The sequence below is a fragment of the Podarcis erhardii genome (assembly GCF_964252035.2).
Source record: "Podarcis erhardii genome assembly, chromosome: 10".
NCBI classification, from domain to species: domain Eukaryota; kingdom Metazoa; phylum Chordata; class Lepidosauria; order Squamata; family Lacertidae; genus Podarcis; species Podarcis erhardii.
In genome coordinates this window covers 22,490,255-22,515,621 of record NC_138500.1, presented here as the reverse complement: position 1 = coordinate 22,515,621, position 25,367 = coordinate 22,490,255, and the positions used below count along the sequence as shown (strand labels likewise).

General features: G+C 43.3%; 1 protein-coding gene across 3 annotated transcripts in view; it reads left to right on the top strand.

Moving 5' to 3' along the window:
- Window positions 1-23,651, top strand: part of AGK (acylglycerol kinase) — a 43,133-nt gene extending 19,482 nt beyond the window's left edge. For all 3 annotated transcript variants that reach the window (XM_081878968.1, XM_081878969.1, XM_081878967.1), the window contains 11 exons: window positions 709-801; window positions 1,297-1,329; window positions 10,744-10,838; window positions 13,786-13,855; window positions 15,007-15,086; window positions 15,826-15,883; window positions 17,443-17,590; window positions 17,921-18,018; window positions 19,592-19,662; window positions 21,777-21,861; window positions 23,285-23,651. In XM_081878968.1, coding sequence (XP_081735094.1) covers window positions 709-801; window positions 1,297-1,329; window positions 10,744-10,838; window positions 13,786-13,855; window positions 15,007-15,086; window positions 15,826-15,883; window positions 17,443-17,590; window positions 17,921-18,018; window positions 19,592-19,662; window positions 21,777-21,861; window positions 23,285-23,419 — 966 coding nt within the window. In that variant the 3' untranslated portion in view covers window positions 23,420-23,651. The remainder of the gene's footprint in view (window positions 1-708; window positions 802-1,296; window positions 1,330-10,743; window positions 10,839-13,785; window positions 13,856-15,006; window positions 15,087-15,825; window positions 15,884-17,442; window positions 17,591-17,920; window positions 18,019-19,591; window positions 19,663-21,776; window positions 21,862-23,284) is intronic.
- The last annotated feature ends 1,716 nt before the right edge of the window (window positions 23,652-25,367 follow it).

Here is a 25,367-nt window from a genome sequence, read left to right as displayed (position 1 = left end):
ATAGCGCATGTTCAGCCATTGAGCTACGGACCCTCCCCATTGGATCACAAAATATTTTATCATTCCATGTGGTTATCTTGTAAATTGGAAGGGTTCATGAGTCAAGTAGGATGTTGTCTCTCGATACGCGGATGGGAGACGGTTGCAAATCCCCCCTCCATTGCCTCAGGATGTAGTGTGGGTTAGTTCAATAGGTGGTGCTGTTTGCTTTTAGAAATAATCTAGCAGAGATTGTTGGCTGAATAAGAAGGCATGGTTCTCAGAAGCTACCCATTTGAAGAGACGTCAAAAACCATCAATTAGTCCTGCAGAAACAACCAACTTCTTTGAATGAAAAAAGTGATTACATGTTTTGAGTTTGGCACTTCTAATTTAGAAACAGCATGGGCTATATTTATCTTAGTTGAGCATATATATTGTAGGGATTTCTCTGTGTTACATCCTGTATTTGGGGGGGGGGCTTTAAGAGGGGTGATGCAAAACTTTGAAATTAATAAATGAGAAGATGTGTTCTGTTGTGCTGAGTATTAGATGTACGCGTGTTCATATGGAGATGAAAGGTTTTCTTTTTGGGCAGCCAATACCCAATGTTAGTCACAATCATGAGACCCATTGAAATTAGTGGACCCAAGTCCTTGCTTTTCACTGGGTCCGATCTGAGTATTAATACCACCCAACATGTTTCTGGCCTCTCTGTATCTATCACAGACAGATTATGAAGGGCAAGCGAAGAAGTTGTTGGAGCTGATGGAAAGCACAGACATGATAATCGTTGCAGGAGGTGATGGAACATTGCAAGAGGTACTGCAAGAATTCTTCTACATTTCTCCCCATGGGAAAATAGCACATGGGGGAGGATTCTCGATAGGAGAAGCTTTTCTTCCACCTTCATGCACTCCAAGCTCTCCCCCCCCCCCCAAGATTCCTCTCATCCTGGTTCCCACTAAACCATTCGAAACATCATGTGGTGTAGCAGTTAGAATGTGAGACTAGGACCTGGGAGACCAGGATTCAAATCCCCATTCAGCCCGGAAGTTCACTGGGTGGCCTTGGGCCAGTCACTGTCTCTCAACCTTAACCTACCTCACAGGGTTGTTGTGAGCAGGGAGAACAATGCACACTTCCTTGAGCGCCCTGGAGGAAAGGGTGATATGTAAATGTAATAAGTAGGTAACTGGAGCAAAAATTGTTGGATACATCAAGGTTTGGTGTTGTGTCACCTGTTCATTTGAAGAAGGAAGGCAAGTTCTGGTTCATTTTACCGATGCTAGCTAAAAAAAGATTTTTTTCTTACAGGTCATAACTGGCCTTCTCCGAAGGGTGGATGAGGTAAGGTGTTTTCTTCTGTTGCCTTTTTAACAGGAAAATGCAAAGCATTCTGTACTCTCACTGTCTTGTCTTTTTTGTTAGGCTGACCCTGCTGGTGGCTTGCAGTTTCATCTGTCTTGTCTTGGGCCCAGGGAAGTCAGTCTGTGTCTGGGGTGTAGCACTCCAGAATGCATGTGGGGGCTTCGTATGATGGAACGCTTCTCCATACAAAAACAATTTTTAGAATAGTAGCATGTTGACAGGAAGGCTAGGCCCAAAATTCTTCTCCCTGGTTTTCTGTGTAGAGAGACTTGTTTCATATGGAGCAAGAGCAATCAGTCATGCAGTCCCCACATGCAATACGAAATGGTACAGCCTTGCCGCAGGTTTGTTGGCTTATTGAGAATTAATTAGGCCTTTGTCTTGGAAGTAGCTTCTTGCCCCAGTTTTGAGGAGTTCCTGGTAAGCACAGCAGGGTAGTTTTGAATGCAAAACTTTCGAACAGGCATTTGTCCAGATTTGCAAAACAAGTGTTCCTCTGGACCAGTAGTCAGTTAAAGTGAAAGTGGAACCCATGACTGTTTGCATTCCCTTTGGAAGCAAGCTTTGGGTGAAATCCATACACCAGCAGGGGGGCATTGCATAAAGCCTATAAGGCTGCTTGTTAACAGAATTGTATTCCACAATGTCTTATCAGTACCTGACCAAAAGGAAAAAAAGAGAAAGACAGAAAGTGCAATTTAATGATTCTCTCTGAGATCCCAGGAGGCTGTTAGCAACTAGAATTGTGCCTACTGTACAGAGCCTTTGCCTGCTTATGGAGAGACAAAATTTATATTTCAGCTTCAGTGCAAAGAATTACCTTTCTTCCTTTGAGAAATTGTAAGCTTTCAAATCTCTACGCTTGAAAAAAGAAACCAGGAAAAAGTAATAATATGCTGTGACAGCTTTGCTGCTTAATGGAGGACCATTCCTCTCCTCCCCCATCCCCTGGAAACGAAGCAATTCCTGGGTAAAGGAGCAATGGAGCTGAGCTACAGTGCTGTGTTGTCTTGGCCTTTTCATGTCAGTCTCTGTTTCCTATCAGTGGGGAAGGGATGCTGTCTTTCCCTATTGCTGTCCATTTATGGTTGCCCCGGAGGCAGTAGTCATCGGATGCCTCCTCCCTGTGTACAGGGACGGACCCGTTTAGCGAATGGTTGGAGCTCACAATGAACTCCATGAACTTGGTTCTCTCTGCTGGACAGGGCGAGCTTCAGGAGATGGCAGCCCCCTCCACCAGCCTGCTTTCCAGGCAAGAGATAATAACTGGATCCCTTAACCAGCTAGGGAGAATAATGGGCAAGCAAACAGAGATCACACTCATAGAATCATAGAGTTGGAAGAGACCACAAGGGCCATCGAGTCCAACCCCCTGCCAAGCAGGAAACACCATCAGAGCACTCCTGACATATGGTTGTCAAGCCTCTGCTTAAAGACCTCCAAAGAAGGAGACTCCACCACACTCCTTGGCAGCAAATTCCACTGTCAAAGAGCTCTTACTGTCAGGAAGTTCTTCCTAATGTTTAGGTGGAATCTTCTTTCTTGTAGTTTGGAACCATTGCTCTGTGTCTGCTTCTCTGGAGCAGCAGAAAACAACCTTTCTTCCTCCTCTATGTGACATCCTTTTATATATTTGAACATGGCTATCATATAACCCCTTAACCTCCTCTTCTCCAGGCTAAACATGCCCAGCTCCCTTAGCCATTGGCCAGGTTATTTGTCAAGCCAAGCCATGTGCAATGTTATACAGTGGTACCTCAGGCTAAGTACTTAATTCGTTCCGGAGGTCCGTTCTTAACCTGAAACTGTTCTTAACCTGAAGCACCACTTTAGCTAATGGGGCCTCCAGCTGCGGCTGCCCCGCCGGAGCACAATTTCTGTTCTCATCCTGAAGCAAAGTTCTTAACCTGAAGCACTATTTCTGGGTTAGCGGAGTCTGTAACCTGAAGCGTATGTAACCTGAAGCGTATGTAACCCGAGGTACCACTGTATTCTTTTAAAAAAAGAAGTTCATCTTCCCAGCTATTGATGGCGCATAACTAAAGAGCAGCTTCTCTTTTTTTTTTTTTAAATAATTTTTATTGATTTTACAACATAAACAAAAAACAAATAAACATAACACGACTTCCCCAAACCTCCCCTTCACTGCATCCATATTTTAAAATTTTTAGCAATTCTTCATCCCATTTTTATATTTAGTTCTCTTTAAAAAAATTCTATTTTATAAATTTCAATTTATAGCTGTAATTCTTTGTATCCAATCCCTTGACATCTTAACATTCCGAAATTTTACAACAATTTTTAAGATAGATTTTAAATTTTTCCCAGTCCTCCTCCACTGTCTCTTTCCTCTGGTCACGGATTCTGCCGGTCATCTCTGCCAGTCCCATAAATTCAGTCACCTTGGTCTGCCATTCTTCCAGAGTAGGTAATTCTTTAGTCTTCCAATACTTCGCCAAAAGGATTCTTGCTGCTGTTGTTGCATACATAAAAAAGGTCCTATCTTTCTTTGGTACCAATTGGCCGACCATGCCCAGGAGAAAAGCCTCCGGTTTCTTTACAAATGTCCACTTAAGGATTTTCTTAATTTCATTATAGATCATTTCCCAGTAGGCCTTAATCTTTGGGCAGGTCCACCAAAGGTGATAAAAAGTTCCTTCACATTCATTGCACTTCCAACAATTGTTATTGGGCAAATGATATATCTTTGCAAGCTTGACTGGAGTCATGTACCACCTATAGATCATTTTCATTATGTTCTCTTTCAGGGCACTGCATGCCGTAAATTTAATACCTGTGGTCCATAACTGCTCCCAGTCAGCAAACATAATATCATGACCAATATCCTGTGCCCACTTAATCATAGCTGATTTAACCGTTTCATCCTGTGTATTCCATTTTAGCAGCAGATTATACATTCTAGACAAATTCTTAGTATTGGGTTCTAGCAATTCTGTTTCTAACTTTGACCTCTCCTTCTGAAATCCTAGTTTTCTGTCCTGCTTAAAAGTTTCATTGATCTGGAAATAATGTAACCAATCTCGGACTTTAGGTTTCAATTTCTCAAAACTCTGTAGTTTCAACTTTTCACCATCATATTCTATAATTTCACAATATTTTGGCCAATCTGTATCCATGTTCAGTCTTTTTACCGCCTTGGCTTCCATTGGTGACAACCACCTGGGGGTTTTACTTTCAAGCAAATCTTTATATCGATTCCATACATTATACAATGCTTTCCTAACAATATGGTTTTTAAAATTTCTATGTACCTTTACCTTATCGTACCATAAATATGCATGCCAACCAAAACTATTATCATAACCTTCCAGGTCCAGAATGTCTGTATTCTCAAGAAGTAGCCATGGTTTCAGCCAGCAAAAAGCTGCTGCTTCATAATAAAGTTTTAAGTCCGGCAGGGCAAAGCCCCCTCTATCCTTTGCATCAGTCAAAATCTTAAATTTTATTCTGGGTTTTTTGCCCTGCCAGACAAATTTAGATATGTCTTTCTGCCACTTCTTGAAACAGTCCATCTTATCTAGAATTTGCAATGTCTGGAACAGAAACAACAATCTCGGCAATACATTCATCTTGATAACAGCAATTCGGCCTAACAAGGAAAGTCTCAATCTTGACCATATATCGAAATCTTTCTTCACTTCGGCCCAGCATTTCTCATAATTGTCTTTAAATAGGTTCACATTCTTAGATGTTAAATTCACCCCCAGATATTTTACCTTTTTAGTAATTTCCAAACCAGTTTCTCTTTGAAAACTATCTTTTTCCCCCACCGTAAGATTTTTTTCCAACACCTTTGTCTTATGTTTATTTAATTTAAAACCTGCTACCTGACCAAATATTTCAATAAGTTCCAGAACTCTTTTTGTACTGGTTTCTGGCTGTTGTAATGTCAAGACTAGATCATCTGCAAATGCTCTTAACTTATAATGTTTAGTTCCGACCTGTATACCTTTAACCAGCTGGTCTCTTCTAATCATATTTAGGAAAACCTCCAGTACCGATATAAACAATAGAGGGGAAATTGGGCATCCCTGTCGTGTCCCTTTCTCTATTGGAATTTCGTCCATAACCATACCATTTACAATTAGTTTGGCCTTTTGCTCAGAGTAAATTGCACTTATACCATTTTCAAAGTTCTTGCCTACCCCCATCCCTTGGAGATTCCTCTTCATAAAGCTCCAACAAATGTTGTCAAAGGCTTTCTCTGCATCCACAAAAATCAAAACAGCTTTTCTATTTATGTCAGTTTCCAGAAGTTCTAAAATGTCTATAATATTCCTCACATTGTCTGACAATTGCCTGCCTGGTAGAAAGCCAGTTTGGTCCCTGTGAATCTCCTCTAACAAAACTTTTTTGAATCTTTTTGCTAAAATGTCTGCAAAAATTTTATAATCCACATTCAAGAGTGATATAGGGCGGTAATTCTTAACTTGATGTTTCTCAGTTTCTGTCTTCGGTATAAGTGAGATGAATGCTTCCTTCCACGATTCGGGAGCCTTTTTCCCTTCCAAAATTTGATTGCAAACTTCTTTCAATGGTTGTATTAACCAATCCTTCAGTACTTTATAGTATCTCGCGGTTAGTCCATCTGGTCCTGGTGATTTTCCCAGCTGCATATCCTGAATGGCGCTCTCTATTTCTTGATCTGTAATTTTCTCATTCAAACTCCTTCTATTATTTTCAGAGATTTTTGGTAAGCCGTATTTTCCAATAAATTCTTCTATCTCCTGTTCGTTTTTTGGCCCTTGTTTGTATAATTTCTTGAAGAAACTTTGAAAACAATTACTTATCTCATTTGGTTTATTAATAGACTTCCCATCTACTTCGAGTGATGTCACTGTATTCAATTTTTGCCTCTTTTTCAATTGCCAAGACAGTAGCTTCCCACATTTATCTGCGGACTCAAAAGTCTTTTGTCTCATTTGTTTAATTTTCCATTCTATTTCCTGATTCATCAATTCCATATATTGTGTTTGATAGAATTTTATTTCTCTTAATATCTCTTGAGATTTAGGCTTAGATCTCAATTTCTTCTCCCCTTCTTTTATTAGATTCCAAATTTTCTCTTTCTTCTCATTCTGTTTTTTCCTCTTTATTGAATTCTGTTGTATTAGGAAGCCACGCATCACGGCTTTACTTGCATCCCAAATAACTCTTTTTTCAGTGTCTGATCTCAGGTTAATCTCGAAGTAGTCTTTAAGTGTCTTTTGGGCCTTTTTACAAATTTCTTCATCTCCAAAAAGAGTGTCATTCATTCTCCATCTAAAGGTTCCAGCTGTTGTCAGTTTCATTTCCATCTTGACAGCATTGTGGTCAGAACAGGTCTTTGGGCAGATTTCTATTTTTTTAACTTTTGATGCCAGATTACTAGAAGTCCATATTTGATCAATTCTAGTCCATGTCATTTTTGCTTCAGAGAAGAAGGTCCCCTCCCTTTCCAGAGGGTTCCTAGTTCTCCAAATGTCAACCAGGTCCATAGTGTCAGTCAGTTCGAAGAATGTCTTTGGTAGTCTTCCATCATTAGATATTGTTTGTCTTTGGGCCTTGTCCATGTTTGTGGAGACGACTCCATTCATATCACCCATCATTATAATTTTAAAATCCAAAAAGTCCATTAAAGTCTCGTGCAACTTCTTGAAGAATTCAGCCTTCCCCTCATTTGGTGCATAAACTCCAACAATCAAAATCTTTTCTCCATGAATTTGAATTTCCACTGCCAGGTATCTTCCTTGGTCATCCTTAAAGATCAGTTTTGGTTCAAATTTTTCCTTGACATAGATCACAACTCCTCTTTTCTTAACTCTATCTGATGAAATAAATTCTTGTCCTAATCTCTTATTTGTTAAAAGTTTTCTATGTATCCTGGCAATGTGAGTTTCTTGTAGACAGATTACATCTAGATGTTCCTTCTTTAATAGATGGAATACTTGACCCCTTTTTCGAGGGTGGTTCAAACCATTACAATTCCAGCTGAAGAGTTGCAGAGACATTTTTGTTACTGGGTAGCTCTTCCACCGACTGCACCAAGTTGTTGTTCCTCCTCGGTCGGTGCTCGGTTCAGTCCAAATGATAGATTTGAAATGTCCGGTACTTCCCCCTCACTAACAGTTCCTTTCTGAAGATCCTCTTGATTTCTTTCCAAAAAGAGTTCTTTATCCTGGTTTGTTTTTATTTTAATTTTCTTCCCTTTAAAGTTAAAGGACAGCCCTTGTGGAAATTCCCACCTGAATGGGATATTATTCTGTTTAAGTAGATCAACTAATTCTTTAAATTGAGATCTAACCTCCAAAAAATATTTAGGAATATCCTTGAAAATCTGGATCTGAGAATTTTTAATGACCAAGGCCTTCTGGAAATGTAGGTTCAGTATTTTGTCTCTTTGTTCCTTTGATCCCAAGGTAATTAAACAGTCTCTTGGCTTCTTCCCTTGCTTCCTGCCAATCCGAAAGGCTGAGGTTATCACAAATTCATCTTCTTCTCCATCTAACTCATCATTCCAAAAGTCTTGAAATTTATCTGTGAGGAATTCCCCAAGCTTGTCCTCTTCCTCTTCTGGAACCAGTCTTAATTTCAGGTTCTTGCTTTTCCTTTCCAGTTCTAGTAGGGCTAATGCTGTATCATGTTCATGTACTTTTTTTGCAATAGGCGCAAACTTTCCTTTGGTTTCTTCGGCAGTAGACCTAGCACTCTCAGCTATTCTCCTTGTTTCCGTAGACTCTTGGACCAAACGGTTTATAGAATCTGTATTAGATGAGATTGTTGTTGTGTTCAGGTCTAGTCTTGTTGTCAGCTCCGTCAGTTTCTTAGAGTTCTCTGTAGACTGTTTAGTAAGTTCTGCAGATTGCTTGGTGAGTACTTCTAATGACTGATTTATTTTGAGCAGAGCCTGTGTCATTGACTCCATTGATGCTGCTGTTATTTTTTCTTGTGCAGCTGCTGCTCCTGATAAAGAGCCTCTTTTTTGAGCTTGTTTTTGAGCCTGCTTTGTTTTACTTCTTGTTGAAATCTCTTCTGGCGGGTTGCTCATAACTCAAGGTCATTCACACAGGAAAGTTGCAAGTGGAAAATCCCGCTGGATACACCGTAATACAACTAAAGCCCTCTAGAGGAGGAAATTGTAACCATCCAAAGGCACCCACAACAAAGAAACAGAAAGTCCAAAGGCAAAAGTCCCACTAAGAGTCTTTAATTTGTAGCACTTTACTGTTAAAATTGTAATCCACCAAAGTCCCGTTAATATGTTTCAAATAAGTCTTATTTTGTAGCCACTGTCTTTTGACAGCTCACTTGACAGTTCCTTTTTCAGGCGATCGCTGCTCCGGCAGCCTGACCAGAAGTGTCAGCAGCAGAGGTTTTTTATTCCTTATCCCTTTCTTTTGCAGGTTAAATTAATTCTGTTTCCTCCCCCCCTTCTCCTGCACTACAGGGGGGAGATCCTTTCGATGTCTGGTTTAATAAGAGTTAAAAGGAAAGTCCGTTTAAACACAGCTCAGTCTTTTCATTGCTCCGTTAATCATGCAGATCCGGGAGGCTGACTTCCTTAATTTTTGCCTTCCCGTTTTCAGCCAAATCTTCTAGATTTTTAAGTCCCGTTTTAATTTTGCGTTCTTACTCACGGGTATTGTTGTTGCCAATCTTTAGTTTCAGAAAGGAATCGGCGCTCTCCGTTAATGGCGACGCGGCTTCACTCCGTAAGCTGGGTAGCGATCCTCAGCACCGCGCTCACCCCGATGCCGCTCCGGAGCCTTTAAAAAGGCTCTTTCACGATGCCGGGGGGGCGCAAAGGTGCCCACCGAATCTCCTTGCTCACAGGCTTCAGCGCCTGTGATTTTAGGGGTCCCCCGCTTGCCGTAGCGGGTAAGACCCGAACTTACGGAGCAGTCCTGCCTCGGAGCTCGAGGCTAGGACCGCCATCAAACGCTGGCGCCGACCGGAAGTCCTCTAAAGAGCAGCTTCTCTGTTTCCTTGCAGTACAGTTCTAGTTCAGACTAAGAGGACAGTAGAGATCAAGTTATGCTTTTGTTTGAAGATTTTGTCTAGCTCCAGCATGCTTGACCTCACCCTTTCATTTCCATGCAGCTTCTAGATTACGTGCTGGCTCGGCGGGAAATGAAGTTTTGCTACCTGCCCAGAAACTTTGACTGGTCCCATGACAAAACACTTCCCTTGAATTTTCTTTCTTATCCCCCTTCCACTTTGCGCGCTAGAACGGTGCACCCCATCATAGCACACAGTAACCCCAAACTCCCTGAATGTTGCGCACCTGTTCTGCAGGTGCAAGTCTGTGACCCAAAAAAGGCCCGGCACTCGCCAGCGGCGCAACCTCCAGGTAGCTAACGCCTCTTGGCAGGCTGCGGTTAGTACTGTAGGCAAAATCGCTATGTCTCTCTGTTTGTTTGACTTCATCTGCTATGAAGTATAAGGGGACAGAAGAGATGAGGAAGGAGACTGGTTGTAAGAGAGGCTTCAACAGAAAGGCATGGAAGCAGATGGAGCGCTTCAGAAAATGAGTTGGATTTGCTGAATCACCGTGCTGCAAGCTGCAGTCTTCTGCAGAGAGCCAAGGTGTCGTGGTTGCACAGTCATTAACATTGATTTGCTGGCACACTTGAAGGAGCACAGCTCTTGGTTTGCATGTGTGTGCACATACATGTGTACTCTATAGTAATGTGGCCTTAGCAGCCAGGCGCTGACTGGGAGAACAATGCAGGCAGTGACTTCCAGCCAGGCTGCATGTCTAGAGAAAAGAGCTGTGTCTGAACCTTCCAGTCGCGTCCGAGTCGCAACCCAGCATGTGACCCATCCTTATTAGCAGATCACCTCATTCTGTTGCCTGCTCCCCCAATTTGCAGAGTCAAAGATAAAGACTGTCAATCTGTCTGTTTGGAAAAGGGCTGCTTGATTGGTGTGTAATAATAACCTCCCAACTTGATTGCCAGGGTGCCTTATTTTAATATTCCCCTTCGCGGAGAAAGACACTCTGCATTACCGAATTTCCTGTCTCGGCCGCACTTTGCTCGGAGATGAAATGCAGCCTGAGCGCAGCCACGCTTTGGGTGCCACCTTCAGTCTTTTAGGAGATGGCAGGTTGCTGACAGAATCCATACATTGCTTGGAGAGGACGTGCCAGGCTCTGCATGTGTAACAATGCGGCTAATGACTACAGAAGGCTGCTTTGTAGCCAGTTGGCATTCGGAGGGGCTGTCCAGAGAGTCTGATGTTCCGAGTCATTCTTGATTACTGCCTCCCTTTCAGGAAGAGCCTGCCTGGGGTGGGGGGTGGGGGGTGAAATCAGGCGCAGCTGTCCTCTGCACAGAAAGGGAGCTGGATTCAGCTGGCGCTGATGCAGACTTGTTTTGCCCTTGTTCCCAGGCAGCTTTCAGTAAGATTCCCATCGGATTCATTCCCCTCGGAAAGACCAGCACCTTAAGTCACACGCTTTATCCAGAGAGTGCAAACCAAGTCCAGTAAGTGTGTGTGTGTGTGTATCATACGAGAATCAGTGTGAAAAGGAGTAGGATGGCAGAGAGGAGGAGGAGACTGGTGTATATTGAAGGAAGGAAGGGCTGCAAATCTGGTCCGTTCCCCCCCCCCCCCGGGACCATTTTAGGCACTTCAAGATTATGTTATACATGGTCACCTTCAAAAATGAGAAAAGATCTATATCATAACCTTAATGTACCTAAAATGGTACTTTTTGTAGAAGTTCAGATTGTTATTATTTATTTAATTTGTATACCCCCCCCCTTCATCCATAGACCTGACATTTTAGTGTATTTTTAATCTTTGTTGGAAGCTGCCCAGAGTGGCTGGGGAAACCCAGCCAGATGGACGAGGCACAAATCATCATCAACATCATCATCATCTCAGGGCAGTTCCCAACATAAAATTACCATAGAAAAAAAACACAAAATACATAATAAAAATAAGAACAAAACCAAAGCAAGAATCCCCCCTCCTGTAACACATTTAAAAGGGCATGGGATATCAATCAGCCAAAGGCCTAGTTGAAGAGGAACATAAAGGTGTATAATGAAGGCATCACATGAACCTCCCTAGGGAGAGCATTCCACAAACTTAGATTTTACATTTATTGTCACATTTGTACCCTGCCCTTTTTTCAAGGAGTCCAAGGCAGCATCTGAGGGGCCTCCTTGTTTTGTCCTCGCAGCAACCCTGTAAAGTCTGCCTACCGTGGACTTCTTCATTGACCTGGTGATTTGAACCGAAGTCATCATCCCCTTCCCTGGTCTGCACCAGCCTTCCCCCACCTGGTGCCCTTCAGATGTTACGAACTTCTCCGCCCACCCCTGACCATTGGCCATGCTGGCTGGAGCTAATGGGAGTTGTAGTCCAAAACCTCTGAAGGGTGTTCGCTTAAGAAAGGTACCACTAAGGTTGGTTGCCTTACTCCCTAATTCCATCGCACTTGTTCTCACTGAAAGGTTGGCCGGCCTGGAAGCAATTTAATTAAAGCCAGCACCGCTGAATCCAGCTTCCACTTGAAAGGGGCAAGGGGGGAACCCTCAGTCATGTCAAGTTGGCAAGTATAAGTCTGGTTTGTTACAAGAGCATTGGTCTTCTCCAAGCTGCAAACAAAGGATGTTGTGCCAGTTGGCTTGGAGAAAATGACCTACAAAGGATACCTGCAAAGCTTCTGTTGAACTGAATGCTAATTAAGATACAGTGAGCAATAGCAAGCAGGCCTCTCTGTGGCAGTGAAATAACACCCACTTACTGCTGTGGAACAGGAAAAGTATGATGGGAAGATGATACACCACATCTCAGATTTAGCAATCCCCAAAGTGCCTTTCACACTGATTTCTTGTTGCCTTGTTACCCAGCTCCCCATCCCCTGCCCCACCCCTATTATTTGACCATTCCATGAAGCTGGAAACGCTTCTGATCTTGCATTTAAGACAGAGTTAAATTTCTGGAGATTTCACAGCAGGAAGAAGGGACAGGATATACGGTATTTTTTTAAAAAAATAATATTTATTTATTTATTTATTTATTTATTTATTTTATTTTTTAACCAACCACAAAAACACAAACAGTGAAGCCCCCAGGCGGCTGATACATTGGGTATACATATTCAATAATATACCTATTAAATAGTATTCATATAACATATTCAAATCAACCATATGTACACTTCTATATACCTTAACATTCCTCCTCCACAAGGTTTATTTAACTTAACATTTTAATTGCCCCAGATTGTTCAAACCTACCCAAATAACTCAATATCTTCTCAAACCAATCCTCCTCTTTCTCACAGACCTTAAGCCCTTTCATTCTATGTATCTTCACAGTTAGGTATTCTAAAATTATAATACTATTCAGTTTTTCCTCCATTGGTTCACCCCTAGCTCTTCTGCATTTTTCCAATTACTCGCTATAACCTGTCTGGCTGCAATTACCATCAGTTTTACCCATTTACATTCCTCTTTTGTTTTTAACTGGAGGGGCAGGATATAAATGCAATGATGAAAGATATGTGCCAGTGTAACTTGAGAACTATAATGTAGGCATCCTCCCTTTTCATGCATTCTGATCCGTTCAGTTTGTGGCAGTGCAGCAGGAAACCGACTCAAAAGGCTGCGTTCAGAAACTCTTGCTTTTCTGCTTGCAACCTCCTAGTGAGCTTTATGGCAAAATAGGCGTTTGAACCTCATCCGTAGTCAACTTTATGCAAGACCCACAAATTATTGGGCAAGACTATAGTTGGGAGTGAGCAGAAGGTACTCTCTTATTTCATGGCAGCGCAGCCTCCACTGAAGGCGTTTTGCGTCGCCTGCCCTGAGGCCGTAGGATCAGAGTAGGCTTGAAATCGAAATAAAAGCTCTAACTTAGATGCCAGTGTCCTCTTTTTGTGTGTGTGCAGGAATGCCAAGTCAGGCTGATCGTTCCTCTCACCCAAATGGTGTCAACTCTGACTGGCAGCAAAGGACCTCATGGGGGGAGGTCCTTTTCAGCTCTGGTGCCATCTAGGGTCCTTTTAAAGGGAGATACCTGAGCTAAACCGCAGAGCTTAGGACTTGCCGATCAGAAGAGCGATGGTTCGAATCCCCGTGATGGGGTGAGCTCCTGTTGCTCGGTCCCTGCTCCTGCCAACCTAGCAGTTTGAAAGCACGTCAAAAGTGCAAGTAGATAAATAGGTACCACTCTGGCAGGAAGGTAAACGGCGTTTCCGTGCGCTGCTCTGGTTCGCCAGAAGTGGCTTAGTCACGCTGGTCACATGACCCAGCAGCTCCCTCGGCCAATTAAGCGAGATGAGTGCCGCAACCCCAGAGTCGGCCACGACTGGACCTAATGGTCAGGGTCTTTACCTGAGCTCAAGCCTAGGATGCTCTGCAAGGGAAGCATGACCTCTGCTACTGAATAACGTCTTCCTCTTGACTACTTCTTCAGGCATATTACTGACGCCACGTTGTCCATACTGAAAGGAGAGACTATTCCACTTGATGTTTTGCAGATTAAGGTAGCCATCTTTTTTCTTAGGTCCTCCTCTTTCTGGGAGGGATATTTTTCTTCATCTGTCTTTTGCCATGTGCTTTTCTAACCCCATTATGTTTTTAAAGAGCATGCAACAATATAAAATCATTCTTTAAAGAACAGTGCACCTAGTGCAGGGCAGGGACTTGAACCCGTGGCCCTTACAGTGAGAGCCTTATGCTCTATCAACTGAGCTATGTATGAAGGCATCTGGGAAGGAGAAGAGGGGGATTTGCTCCTATAATGTTTTTAAGCCATTCTATATTTTTTTTTTTTGTTCTTAATTGTTTTTAAATGTGTGAAATTCGTTTTGTTTTTAATTGCGCTGTTTTTACCGCTTTGTTGTTTGCTGCCCTGGGCTTCCTTGAGAGCAATGAAGGGATAGAAATTCAGCAGATTAATCATCACCATCATCTTGTGAAGATTTCCCTTTCATTTAAATGATAACTACTCGTCATTCTTGCTTTGGTCTTCTGATAGCCACAAAATTAAATGACTCATGGCTAAAATAACATTGCAGACAAGCACTCTACACTGAGGAATTAATTTGCAATTCCTTTCTTTTATGTGTTGCTGGAATATAGTTGTCAGGGAACTGCCATCGGAGCCAGAGGCGGAGGGAAGGCTCCAGAGGGATACCGGAGAGGGTCCCAGTAGGGAGAGAGGCAGCCCATCCGCTGGGGAAGGAAATCAGCGTAGCACCAGTAGAGGAGGGGGGCAGATGGGGAAATCGGAGAGAAGGCTCCAGGACTCCTCGCAGGAGACCAGCGGGGAGAGCACGGGTCCTCCGCTGCCCACACCCTCACTGCGCAGAAGACTTCCGCACAGGGAGAGTAGGAGGAGACTGGGCGTCAAAGAGCTTCTTTGCTGGAAGAAGTTCAAGAAACGCCCACTGACGGATTCTGCCAGCGATTGAGACAGCCACGGATGGGTGGCTGTCCGGACAGAAAGGGTTCACCCAGGTAACCCAGCCAGGTGTGGCGCTAACTTACGCACGAGCAACCCCCTAGAACCATTACAATAGTGGTTGGTGTTTTTGTTCTCGAACCACTGATCCATTGTTGGCAAGATCACCACAGATTACTGCAATTTATAACATTTGACTTTTGTTAGTGATTGTTTGTTTTTCCTTTATAGGGGAACAAAGACCAGCCCGTCTTTGCTGTAACTGGTTTAAGATGGGGGTCTTACAGAGATGCAGGAGCAAAAGTCAGCAAGTATGTTGACCACTATTGCTTTGTTTTCTCTTTGCCCCTATCTTGTACTTCTGGACAGTTTCTCCACTATCTCCAACAATATGCAAGCAAGGAGCCCACTGGGACCAGATCAGGCTGTGAAGTGTTAAGACAGCTGCTGATTACCTCTGAATCCCTGGACCAGGTTCCAGAGAAAGACATGGGAAGCCTCTAAACTGTCACTATTTTTTGCAACAGATTGAAGCACATACCAGAAATTTACGTTTGTGCAGTTAAAATGGATTAAAGTGCTTTGTGCAATCAATCCACTTTTCTATTAAAAAAAACTTGCAGTGAGAAAAGTGACAGGGAAAGTGTGGGATGAACAAATGACTAACAGGAAGATGAGGAAATACCCCACAAGCAAATGGGGATGAATTCAGGATGAATGCTCAGATGGGGATGAATGCTCAGTTTTGTAGAACTGCCCCCGCAAACAAATCGGAACAAGTGCTGAATAAATACCAGACATAGTCTGACCTCTTTGCATAAGCAAAACAGGATGAATGCTCAAGAAACAGGTCATCTGGAGAAGCCCACTGAGTACATTAGCACACATCTAGGTGCCAGCTACACCTTCATGCGCATTGCTTGTGCATCTAATGTCCAAAGATTAGGTTGTAAGAAACAGCTTTAGTAGATACTGCATTGGAAAAGAGGACTGCTTTCCCCGTGCCCCCGGTTTTATTTTGCTTTTTCAGTTCATTTTATTCTCTTCTAGGTACTGGTATCTTGGGCCTCTGAAAATCAAAGCAGCCCACTTCTTTAACACATTGAAGGTAAAGGCATTTCAATATGGGTCACACAAGGCTATCACAGTGGGAAGATCTGTGATGCACACAGTGGTGGATCACATTTTTGAGTGCATGAAGTCCCCAGGTTTAGTCCAAAACAAAAGAATTTGCTGGAGAGTCACACCCAGACAGCTGTGAGCTAGAGGGTCTGACTCTGTGTGAGGCAACTTCATGTGATCTTACTGTATGTGGCATATAATGTAGTTTGGAGTGCTTACAGATCATATTTAAGGCAGTGTTGACTTTTTTTTAACATAGCTCAAAACTGACCCAGCTTTGGTTATTCATATTTTGCCAGAAAAGGGTGGCAGAGACAATTGGCTTTTAAAAAGTCTACTAGTGGAATGCAGCTGAAATAATACTACAATGCTAGAAATTACTACAGAATATTAACTGCATTATGGAAGGGTAAACAGCCTCTCATGCAGCTGAGGTTGCTCGGCTGCCTTCCTCTAGTGCAGTCCTTTCTCAGGGTTTTTGTTATGCTAATGATTCACCCTGAGATTTATTCAATTGACGTAAGTGGTGCCTATAAATAGAGCCCACAGGACTGTTGATAATCTGCCTCTTGCATTCAGCCTACCTTCTGTCGCAAAATGAGCAGAAAGGTTAATTGCTCTAGTTCTCAGGTACTGAAGGATTTGACATACATTAAAGTAGCTGCATTCCCCCCCCCCCCGTTCACACCCTTTTCTTGATTCCTTAGCAGATAATAAACATATAACTCTCCTGTGAAATGCCCTGACACATCATAACATATGTACTGTCTATGAGTTTGCACGTAATACTAAACCATGGTTTAGTGGTATGTGGACAAGCTGCAGCGAGCCCAAACAAAAGCATCAGTCTCACCTCTCCCCCCCCCCTCACCTTTCCGAGTGATTTGTTTATATAAACCAGGAATTCTGTTTTTGAACAAACTCTGTTCAAATTAAAGTGTTGATTTGAACTCTTGAACAAATTAAATAAAGCAGCTTCATAACAATGGTTTGGCTTGTTTTTAACCTTTCCAGGATTCCTGGTTGGTTCAACAGGACAAGCCAGGGTTTATTCAACATGAAGTTAATCTCTTCAGAAGGCCTCCTTCTCCTGACTACATAAGAGGGAATAGTGCAACACTTCACTCAGTCTTGCTGCAGCTCACCCACATAATGTTAAACCACAGTTTAGTGTGACAGTCGAGTGCAGCCTTTGCAAGACACGATTTAGATCAGCTAGACCAGAATTTATTCTCTGCGGCAGGACAGTAACCTGCTTTGGGGAAAGTAAAGTTCTTTCCTCACACACACTTTCCCCAGCCGCTCCGTCCCCCTCAACTGACAGAAACACTTGTTCACCTCATCGCAGGGAAATGGGCTAGTATAATGGCTGGAGGAGAAAACAGCAGGTGGGTTAAGCAGCCCCTAGATTGCCTCTTCTGCCTTGTGGCTGTTTGGTGGCAACCATAATTCCAAGTCTGCCTGCTGCTGAATGAATGGTCGGTCTAGCTCTCACATACCCCTGTAGAAATGGTTATTTTGCTTTTTCTTTCTGGAAATTCCAAGGAGTGGCCTCAGAAGCATCTAGCCTCCCTTTCCTATTTGGACCCAACTCCAAGGCCTCCTGAGGAGCTGGAGCAGAAGACCCCTAGACCTCCTTTATACATCAGGCTTTACAAGAGACTGGCACATTATTGGACACCTGTCCCCAAAGGTCAGTCATTCTCTCTCAGATAGATAGTTACATTAAAGCTGTTCATTAGAAGAATCCTTTCTCCCCACTGTGGCCCTGCAGCAGGGCCTTGAGAGATCTGTCACCTTTTCCAATTAAGCCAGCGAGTTGCTTTCTTTTTGTTGTGTGAACTTTGAACTTCTTTCTTCCTTTTCTGCGGCTGTTGTTCCTTTGAGCCGCCGGCATTAAATATAGATGGAACAAGGCCTTGTGAAGTAACAAGACATAGAAGGATCTGGGCCTCTGCTGATCTTAATACAACAGCGCTTATCTAACTTTCTGTTTAATGGTGTCTTTCCTCTCGGACTTCAGAAATCCCCAAGGAGCTGACCCCGGAGGCCTGGAGAGAAATGCAGCTATCCGCTATTGAATTCTCTGTCACTACTCAGAACAGACATCTTGACTTGAAAGTAAGAGTAGAGAAATAAATAAAAAAATGCTAAGCTTTCCTTCATCTTCACAAAAGTAGTTGCTTTGTAACTTGAGGGGATAACAGCCTGCTTAGGCCTAATACATCGGGTCTGAATTTGAAATGGTGGCAACCTGAGATGTGCGCGTCTGTTTTGCTTTGCCTCTCTCTAAGTCCCATACCCTGTGAGCCATGTGTGCGCTTCTTAAAATGGGCCATGCAAAAAAGAGAGAGAGAGAGAAGCATATATACACAAACATGCTTTTTGTACTTTATGAGTGAGTACCTGTGCCCATTCTGCACATAAAATGTGTGCGTCATTTCCTGTGACATTGGAGGTGTGTGTCATTTCCTGTGACATTGTCATTTCCATAAGTCCATTGGAGCATGGAATGTTTAGTGCAGAGTACCATTTCTTGAGATTCTCTGCTTTTAAGGAGGCACAAACCACCTAGACCTTACTGCTTCACAAATAGACTTGAAAGTGTGTAGACAAAGCCTGCTGGATCTCTGAAGCCAAAGGAGGCAACAATTTCTCATGATCAGGAAGCTAGCTGGGCTCCAGGGCCCCACACAGTTATCTTTTCTTCATGACTAACAGAAGTAGAATAAATTTTGCAAGGCTGGTAAATAATTATGCACCATTCAAGGGTGCTTGCTTTGCATAGTTTACGCAAGCTTTTCAGTTTTTGACTTATATTTATTTGTATGTTCAGCACCGCCCTTATAGGACTTTAGGACAGAACATAAGCTTGAAAGCAAGAGGCCTAAGGATTATTGTTTACGTCTTCCCTGTACCATTTTTTCACTGAGCAAAGACTGAGATGCCTTGTGCTGAATAACAGCAAGTCCTAGGAGCTAAATTGAACATCCCTCCACAGATTGAAGGATAATTACCGATATGCCCAGTTTTTAAATGAAATGCCAGCTAGGCAGTATATGTGTAGTAGATCAAAGGAGCGAGGATGCAGCTAGCTGGGCTGCTAAGAGACTCTTCTGGGCTCAGAGCACTGCTTTTTTTAGTTAGGAAATTGTGGTTGGGTGTGATTCTTGAGTGCATTCTGAATAAGTTCAGAACCTGAACTTGCCAATCTGAGAACCCTTAACTTCAAGGGTGATTGAAAGATATAAGAAGATGTCACTCTGTGTGCTATTGTGTAAAAGAGGAGGTTGGAGTTTAATTTTTATTCCTTCTACAAAGAACACTCTGCTTCAGCTGCAGATGTGAGTTCATTGCCCTGGGACTGCAAGGCTGTAAATGTTTACTCAGGAGTAAGCTCCACTGAGTTGTGGGACTTGCATTCAGGTATGTGAGTAGGAAATTGCAGCTGTGTGTGAGAGAGAGAGAATATGAGAATATGTTAATGCACATTCTGTCTAGTTTTTGACCTGACAGTGCCCTTCTATGGCTCACACAGGTAACTCTTTGCTTTGAATTCTCCTGGCTCCCAAATACTGTTTCCCCCCAGAGAATGGGAGAAGCTACTGAATTCATTCAGAGGCAGATGGTGGGGCTTACATGAGATGCTGTGGCTGTTAGAATTAATGCATCCATTTCTGAACATTTCTTTTAGCGCACAGAAGACTTCATGAATATTTGCATTGAACCAGATTCAATCAGTAAAGGAGAATACATTAAAAGAGGGTGAGTCCTAGAGAACCTGTAATGATATGCCTTATTGCTATCATAAAATATATTTATCAATGTGCTTTTGGGGTGAGTTGGTAGTTTGTATAGTAAGGTGCATTAAGGGCAAAACTGGAGAGACTGGACTTAAAATCTAGAGCGGAGACAAAACTAATTGGTGCCCATGGCATAAATAAACCCTTCTAATGATCCCAGCTGTGTGTCAGGTTCAGTTAGCAAGGACACCGAAGGAATAGTTCTTGATGGCAAATCACAGTCTCTAATTTATAGTTTCCATGACCACTACAGGGCTGCAGATCATTTCCCCGTTTCCTTGAATCTCTTCATATTGCTCCAGCGTTGACTCATGGCGACTTCCTACATTGTTGTTGTTGCTATTTATTTCATTTGTGAATGGCTTTCCATAAAACAACCCAAAGCAATTGAACGATAAAAATGAAAACCATAAAAACGTATCTAAAAACCAGGAGAGTCTCAAGACAAGGACAGCAGATGGGAACACAGTGAAGAGGATGAATAAGAGGGAGGCTTCTATCCATATCCTTCCTTTGAATCCTAAACCCCAGTATGCACTGTCAGGACATGGTGTGGTGTTGCCACAATGACCTAGTAGGCAGGGCATTGTCCAAAGGCTCATGATGCAGCTACCTTTCTGAAGCTTAAGCAGGTCTGCTTCTGATTGGTCCCCAGCTTGATTCCTCACCCTGGCATGCAGACATGGGGTTATACTCAAGGAGCTGGCAATCCAAGCTGGTGCAGTGAGCCACCTTATTAGACTTGAACCTTGGTTCAAAGTGAGCACAGCAAAGAGCTTGTAGCTTTGAGCAAGTAACATTGTCCTGCGCTTCTCTTCTTTGTGTGTAAAACGAGAGGATCCCTTCGCCTCGCAGTCTGGTTGAGGGTGATGAACTCTGAGTCTTGGGTGCATAGATTTGGAGGGAAGTTGCATTGATCTTGATGGAACTGACTTCCAAGCATTAATTATTCAGGTTTGCACTCCCTACTATTAAAAGGATGAGGCAGCTCAAGGAATTTGTAATCCATTTTAATTTAGGCTCCCTGACAAGGCCGTTGGCTTCGCGAGCCACCGAATCAGCCACGGTTCCTCATTGCTGCACTTGATCCATAGCTTTCTCTTCCGATTTGTCTAATCTTAATGTATTTTGTTCTTTAACAGAGATTGGGCTTCTTTTGGGGGCTGTGCGAGGATTACCCTCCTGGAGTTCCTCCGGGCTGTAAATCAGGGGGCAGGGTCTCCATCTTGCGGGCAAATCTTGGCTCACCAGGTGGTCTCGAGCTGGCTTGCCAGGGTGTTTTCCCAAACCATGCCCACCCACCCACTTGTGACGTAATCTGATGGGTGTGTGGGTGTGATAAACCCTGATGGGGCATTCATGTTCCTAGCAGTGAACAGCAGCAGGCAGCCCCAACAGCAAGATGTTAAATCCTGCTCAGTTTGGCAGGACTCCATGCAAACCACTTTCTGAATCAGGGACATGTGTGTATCAGACTCTTCTGGTGAAGTACTATAACAACCTTGTAAAATATACAGTTTTGGGCTTTCCCCCCTTCCCCCTTTGTTTTTCCTTCTGCATGGGTTCTGTTTCTTTTATTTTTCTCTTTTGTTCGTGTCTCACCATGTCTGATGCACATATGTACTTTTTGAACTTTCAATAAATATGTATAATAATAATAATAATAATAATAATAATAATAATAATGATGAAGATCTGGCCTGTGGAGCCCAAAATTCCCTACCTCCACTGTAGAGAATGTGCTCATAGCTGGTGGTTCAATTAATGCTGCTTGTAGCTTGGTTTTTCACATACTGTATGTCTTATTGCTTTTCTCGCAATTCCCATTTAAGGGGAGGGTCTTTCCTAGTTGAGGCTTGGTGCTACTCCATCCATTCCTTCTGCCACACAAGTTCATCAGTCTCTTAAAATGTTTTATTTAGTTTGGTTGGCTATAGCAGAAGAAGGAAGTTGTGCCATCCAGGGCCTTTCTTCGTTAGCAAGGCAATCTGCTTGCCGCCGCCTTTGCAGCCCCTTTGTGCTTTAAGCGTAGCTATAAAGGATAACTTGGTTGCTCTCTTCCTTTGTTTTGCACAGAAGCCAAAAGATGGAGGACCCCCACCTGTGTCCAGAAGGAAGCCAGTGCCTTCAGGCCAGCAGGTGTATCTTGCAGCTTCCAGAGGTGAGAAATAAAACAAAGGGTAAAGCTGTGCTTTCCTCATTCTTCCCTTACAGGTAGTGGAAGGATCTTGTCCCCCACCTAGAATTAGGCAAATTTCCTTCTGTTGTATAAAGGCATAATGATTACATTCCAACTTGCTTCGCTGGGATGGGATATGCCCAAAAGCCAGCTTCACCCATCTTTCCTAATTTAAAAAATCAGTATGTGACAGTCTTCCTTGCTGTATTCCCACCTCCTCTTGTGTCTCTTACATTCAGGTAGACCAATTTCATGTCCCTTTCTATTCCCAGGGCAAAGCCACTGTGTGGCAAGAGGAGGAGTGTTTTTGTGGGCAATCAGTTCTTCCAAAATAGCAGCCTATATTTCAGCTTTCAGAGAATCCTGTAGTTATGGGTAGGAAGCCAGGTTCATAGAAATTCCCAAGATGCAAATTCCACCTGTCCAAGCATAATCCCCAGTTAAAAATCACATTTGATGGACACAGAGACAAGGAGTGGGGGCAGGGGGAGATTCAAGACCCTGTAAATTGATTTTGCCCCCTAATCATGCTATACATTTGATGGGTAGGTTGTTTGGAATCCCAAAATTGACTATAGCTTTTAATGGATGAAAAAGGACTTTTCAGTTCTGCAGCTTTGGACAAAGCAAGGGGGGCCCGGAGGGAGGTGGAATGGGAAGAGGAGGTTAAACAGAACTAATTTGTCCAACCTATTTCTAGGAGGTGGTGATAGGGGCGGGGGCCACCACTAATAGCAGGGATCCAATGAGGGAAGACTTTCAGGTGGCAGTTTCAGGAACTGTTTCCTTGGGTGGTCCCTATGCAAACTGGGAAGTACCGAAATTTGGAACCAGGACATCTTCCCTGTGGCCAGAGAGATGCATTTGACAGATAAAGAGAAGGCATGAATTTCTCTAGAGGAAACACCTGCCTGTGCTGGGCCTGACACTTACGGAATTGGAATTGTCAGCAGGCAGAAAGCAGGTGAGGTAATTTGCAGGCTGTCTTAAGTGAGAGGCTTGATGCTGTCTGGCAGAGTTTGAGCCAGGGGTGAGAAATCTCAGCCATGGGGTACCAGGACTGTTCCCTAATCCATTTAGCCTCTCACCCTCCAGCAAGGCAGCCCTCCTGTCAATCATGTGATATCACCTAGGCCACGCCCCTCTACTGGGCATAGCCTTGACAGCTTTACCTGGCTGGAATGCGCCCTTGAACTGTGATAACAGCCATTTTAGAAAATAGATAAACAGTGCTTTCTCAGCGAAGTGTTTCAGAAGAGAACAACTTGAAGTGGAGCCCTAACTAGGATGAACACCAGCTCTTTCTGGTATGTCTGGCTACGTGACCGTGGAGGAAAAGAGCCCCAGCTGCTCAGACCTAGCCTTCGTCAGCATGTCTCTTTCATCTTTCCTGCTTTCTCTGCAGGATATGGAAGGCTTCTTGGCTGTGGACAGCGAGGAGTACGAAGCGATGCCAGTGGAAGTGAAGCTGCTGCCCAGAAAACTCCGCTTTTTCTGTGATGCCAGAAAAAAAGAGCAAATGCTTCAAGGCACATCCTAGCGAAGGCTGCTGCCGCCAGCCAACCGTGTGAACTTCAAAACGATGCTCTCAGCTCCTGGTTGGCAGGCTGGCGTTTGCATCTGATAAGGCCTGCAGGCATGTCAGGTGCCAAAGAAGACACATATGGAAAGGGTCTCTGAAAAGGGGGTTAAATTGGTTAAGTTTAAAGAACTGCAGCTGGAAAATTTGCATGCCTTTCCTCGAGTACAATGAAAGACTTTGTTTTTTTGCAGACTGACCAGTGCTTTGTGTGTAAATAGCTGGATCTGAGTTCTAAATTCCCTGCCTTGGAAGTGTTAGGGTAGAAATCCATACATATTTATTTGGGTCTCGTTTGGCCATTTCTTTCTCCACACTATACAGAATATATGAATAAGAGGAGTTATAATAGATGTGTAAACTAAAAAAACAAACAAAACCTTTCCTTATTTAGGAGCGATACTCCACCCCATTGATCATTTTAGTTGCCCTTTTCTAGCTTTTTGAAGTGAGATGACCAGAATTATAGTGTGTTCCAGAAATATTCACTGTGTGCCACAAGCTCTTTGCTGGTCCCTGGTATGGGGTGGGAGCTTTGAACCCCTCAATCACATTTGTAAGGAAATTATCACCAGCTCCCTGGCCAAAAAGGGTTGGCCATGTCACTGATTCCCAAGAAAAAATACATTCATGTTCTCCCATTACTAACATAAAAAGCCTCAGAACGTATCTCTGTATTAGAAAGAAGTATCTCATTACAGATGTCCCATAAAGCGCTTTCAGAATAATTGGCAGGCACAAAAGGCTGTATGTGTTAAAAGTGAACTTTAATAGAGTAAAAAAAGTCCATTATAGTATGTACATGAGTCCCTCTCGGGCTCCACATAAGCAGTGGCAATCCACAAACTTAGTGCTTTCCTTCTTGCGGGAAAATGAAGAAAGCCACAGGTACAATTGACACCGCTAAAGGAAGGTGCGTGGTCACAGCTTAGTGAGGAGAGGCTAGCTGCCGATCAAATCAGATTCACGCTTCATCCGAGATATTAGAATTATCACAGCCTGTGCTGCCTTTGTGGCCGCATCAAATTGGTAGTTGTACACTAAACTCGGCTGCTGAGGGATACTGCTTTAAATCGCAACACCCTACAGATTTCTTACCTAGGAGAGGAGGGATGCTCTCTCACTGACATTACCAGGAGGGGTTTCAGTCGATCCACCCTTTTACCAGAAATACTTCCAGTATCAAGTGGGGAAGTATCGCAAGCAGCTTTTTGGCCAAACCACATGTGGGAGAATTGGGACTGGAACGGCTGCTGCGCTCAGGTGTTTGGTCTTAAACTTTCACAACTACTGATGAGCCAACAATGGATTCAGGCAACAGTTCTGGAGGAGAGGTTTATCCCCCCTTTACTTAGTCAAGATCTCTCCCTGAGCTATTAGTCCTTCTAGGAGTTAAGTCAGGTAACAACTCATACTTCGCACTTCTCCCAGTGAGGCCATTAGCAACCTTGCAGGTAGGGGTGATTTCGATTAGAGAACCATTTCTCTCTTCCACATGTAGTTTAACCCTCCCACGGGGCTCCTGCCGTGATCCTACTTGAAAGAAGCACATTTTTTAAAAAAGTATCAGGTGAACCAGTCACAGTTCTGTATGTTGCTTGGTGGTCTTGCAGTGGTGGTCCACTGTGATGGCCGACTCCCAATTTCTCTTATGAAAACAGCTGGGTTGAGGATGTCATGTATTTACAGTATACCTCACAATAAGCTTTTGGAATTCTATTGCAGGAGTGGGGGATCCTTTGTCCCTCCAGATGGTGCTGAAATATAGACTCCTGTCATCCCTGCTGCTTGCTAGGGCTGGTGGGAGTTGCTACCAGTGACGTTTTGCAGCTTTCCCTCATTTTTAGTCTGATCCTATTGGGACTCCCGTACACCACTGTGTTGGAATAAATAAACAAACGCCTAGAGG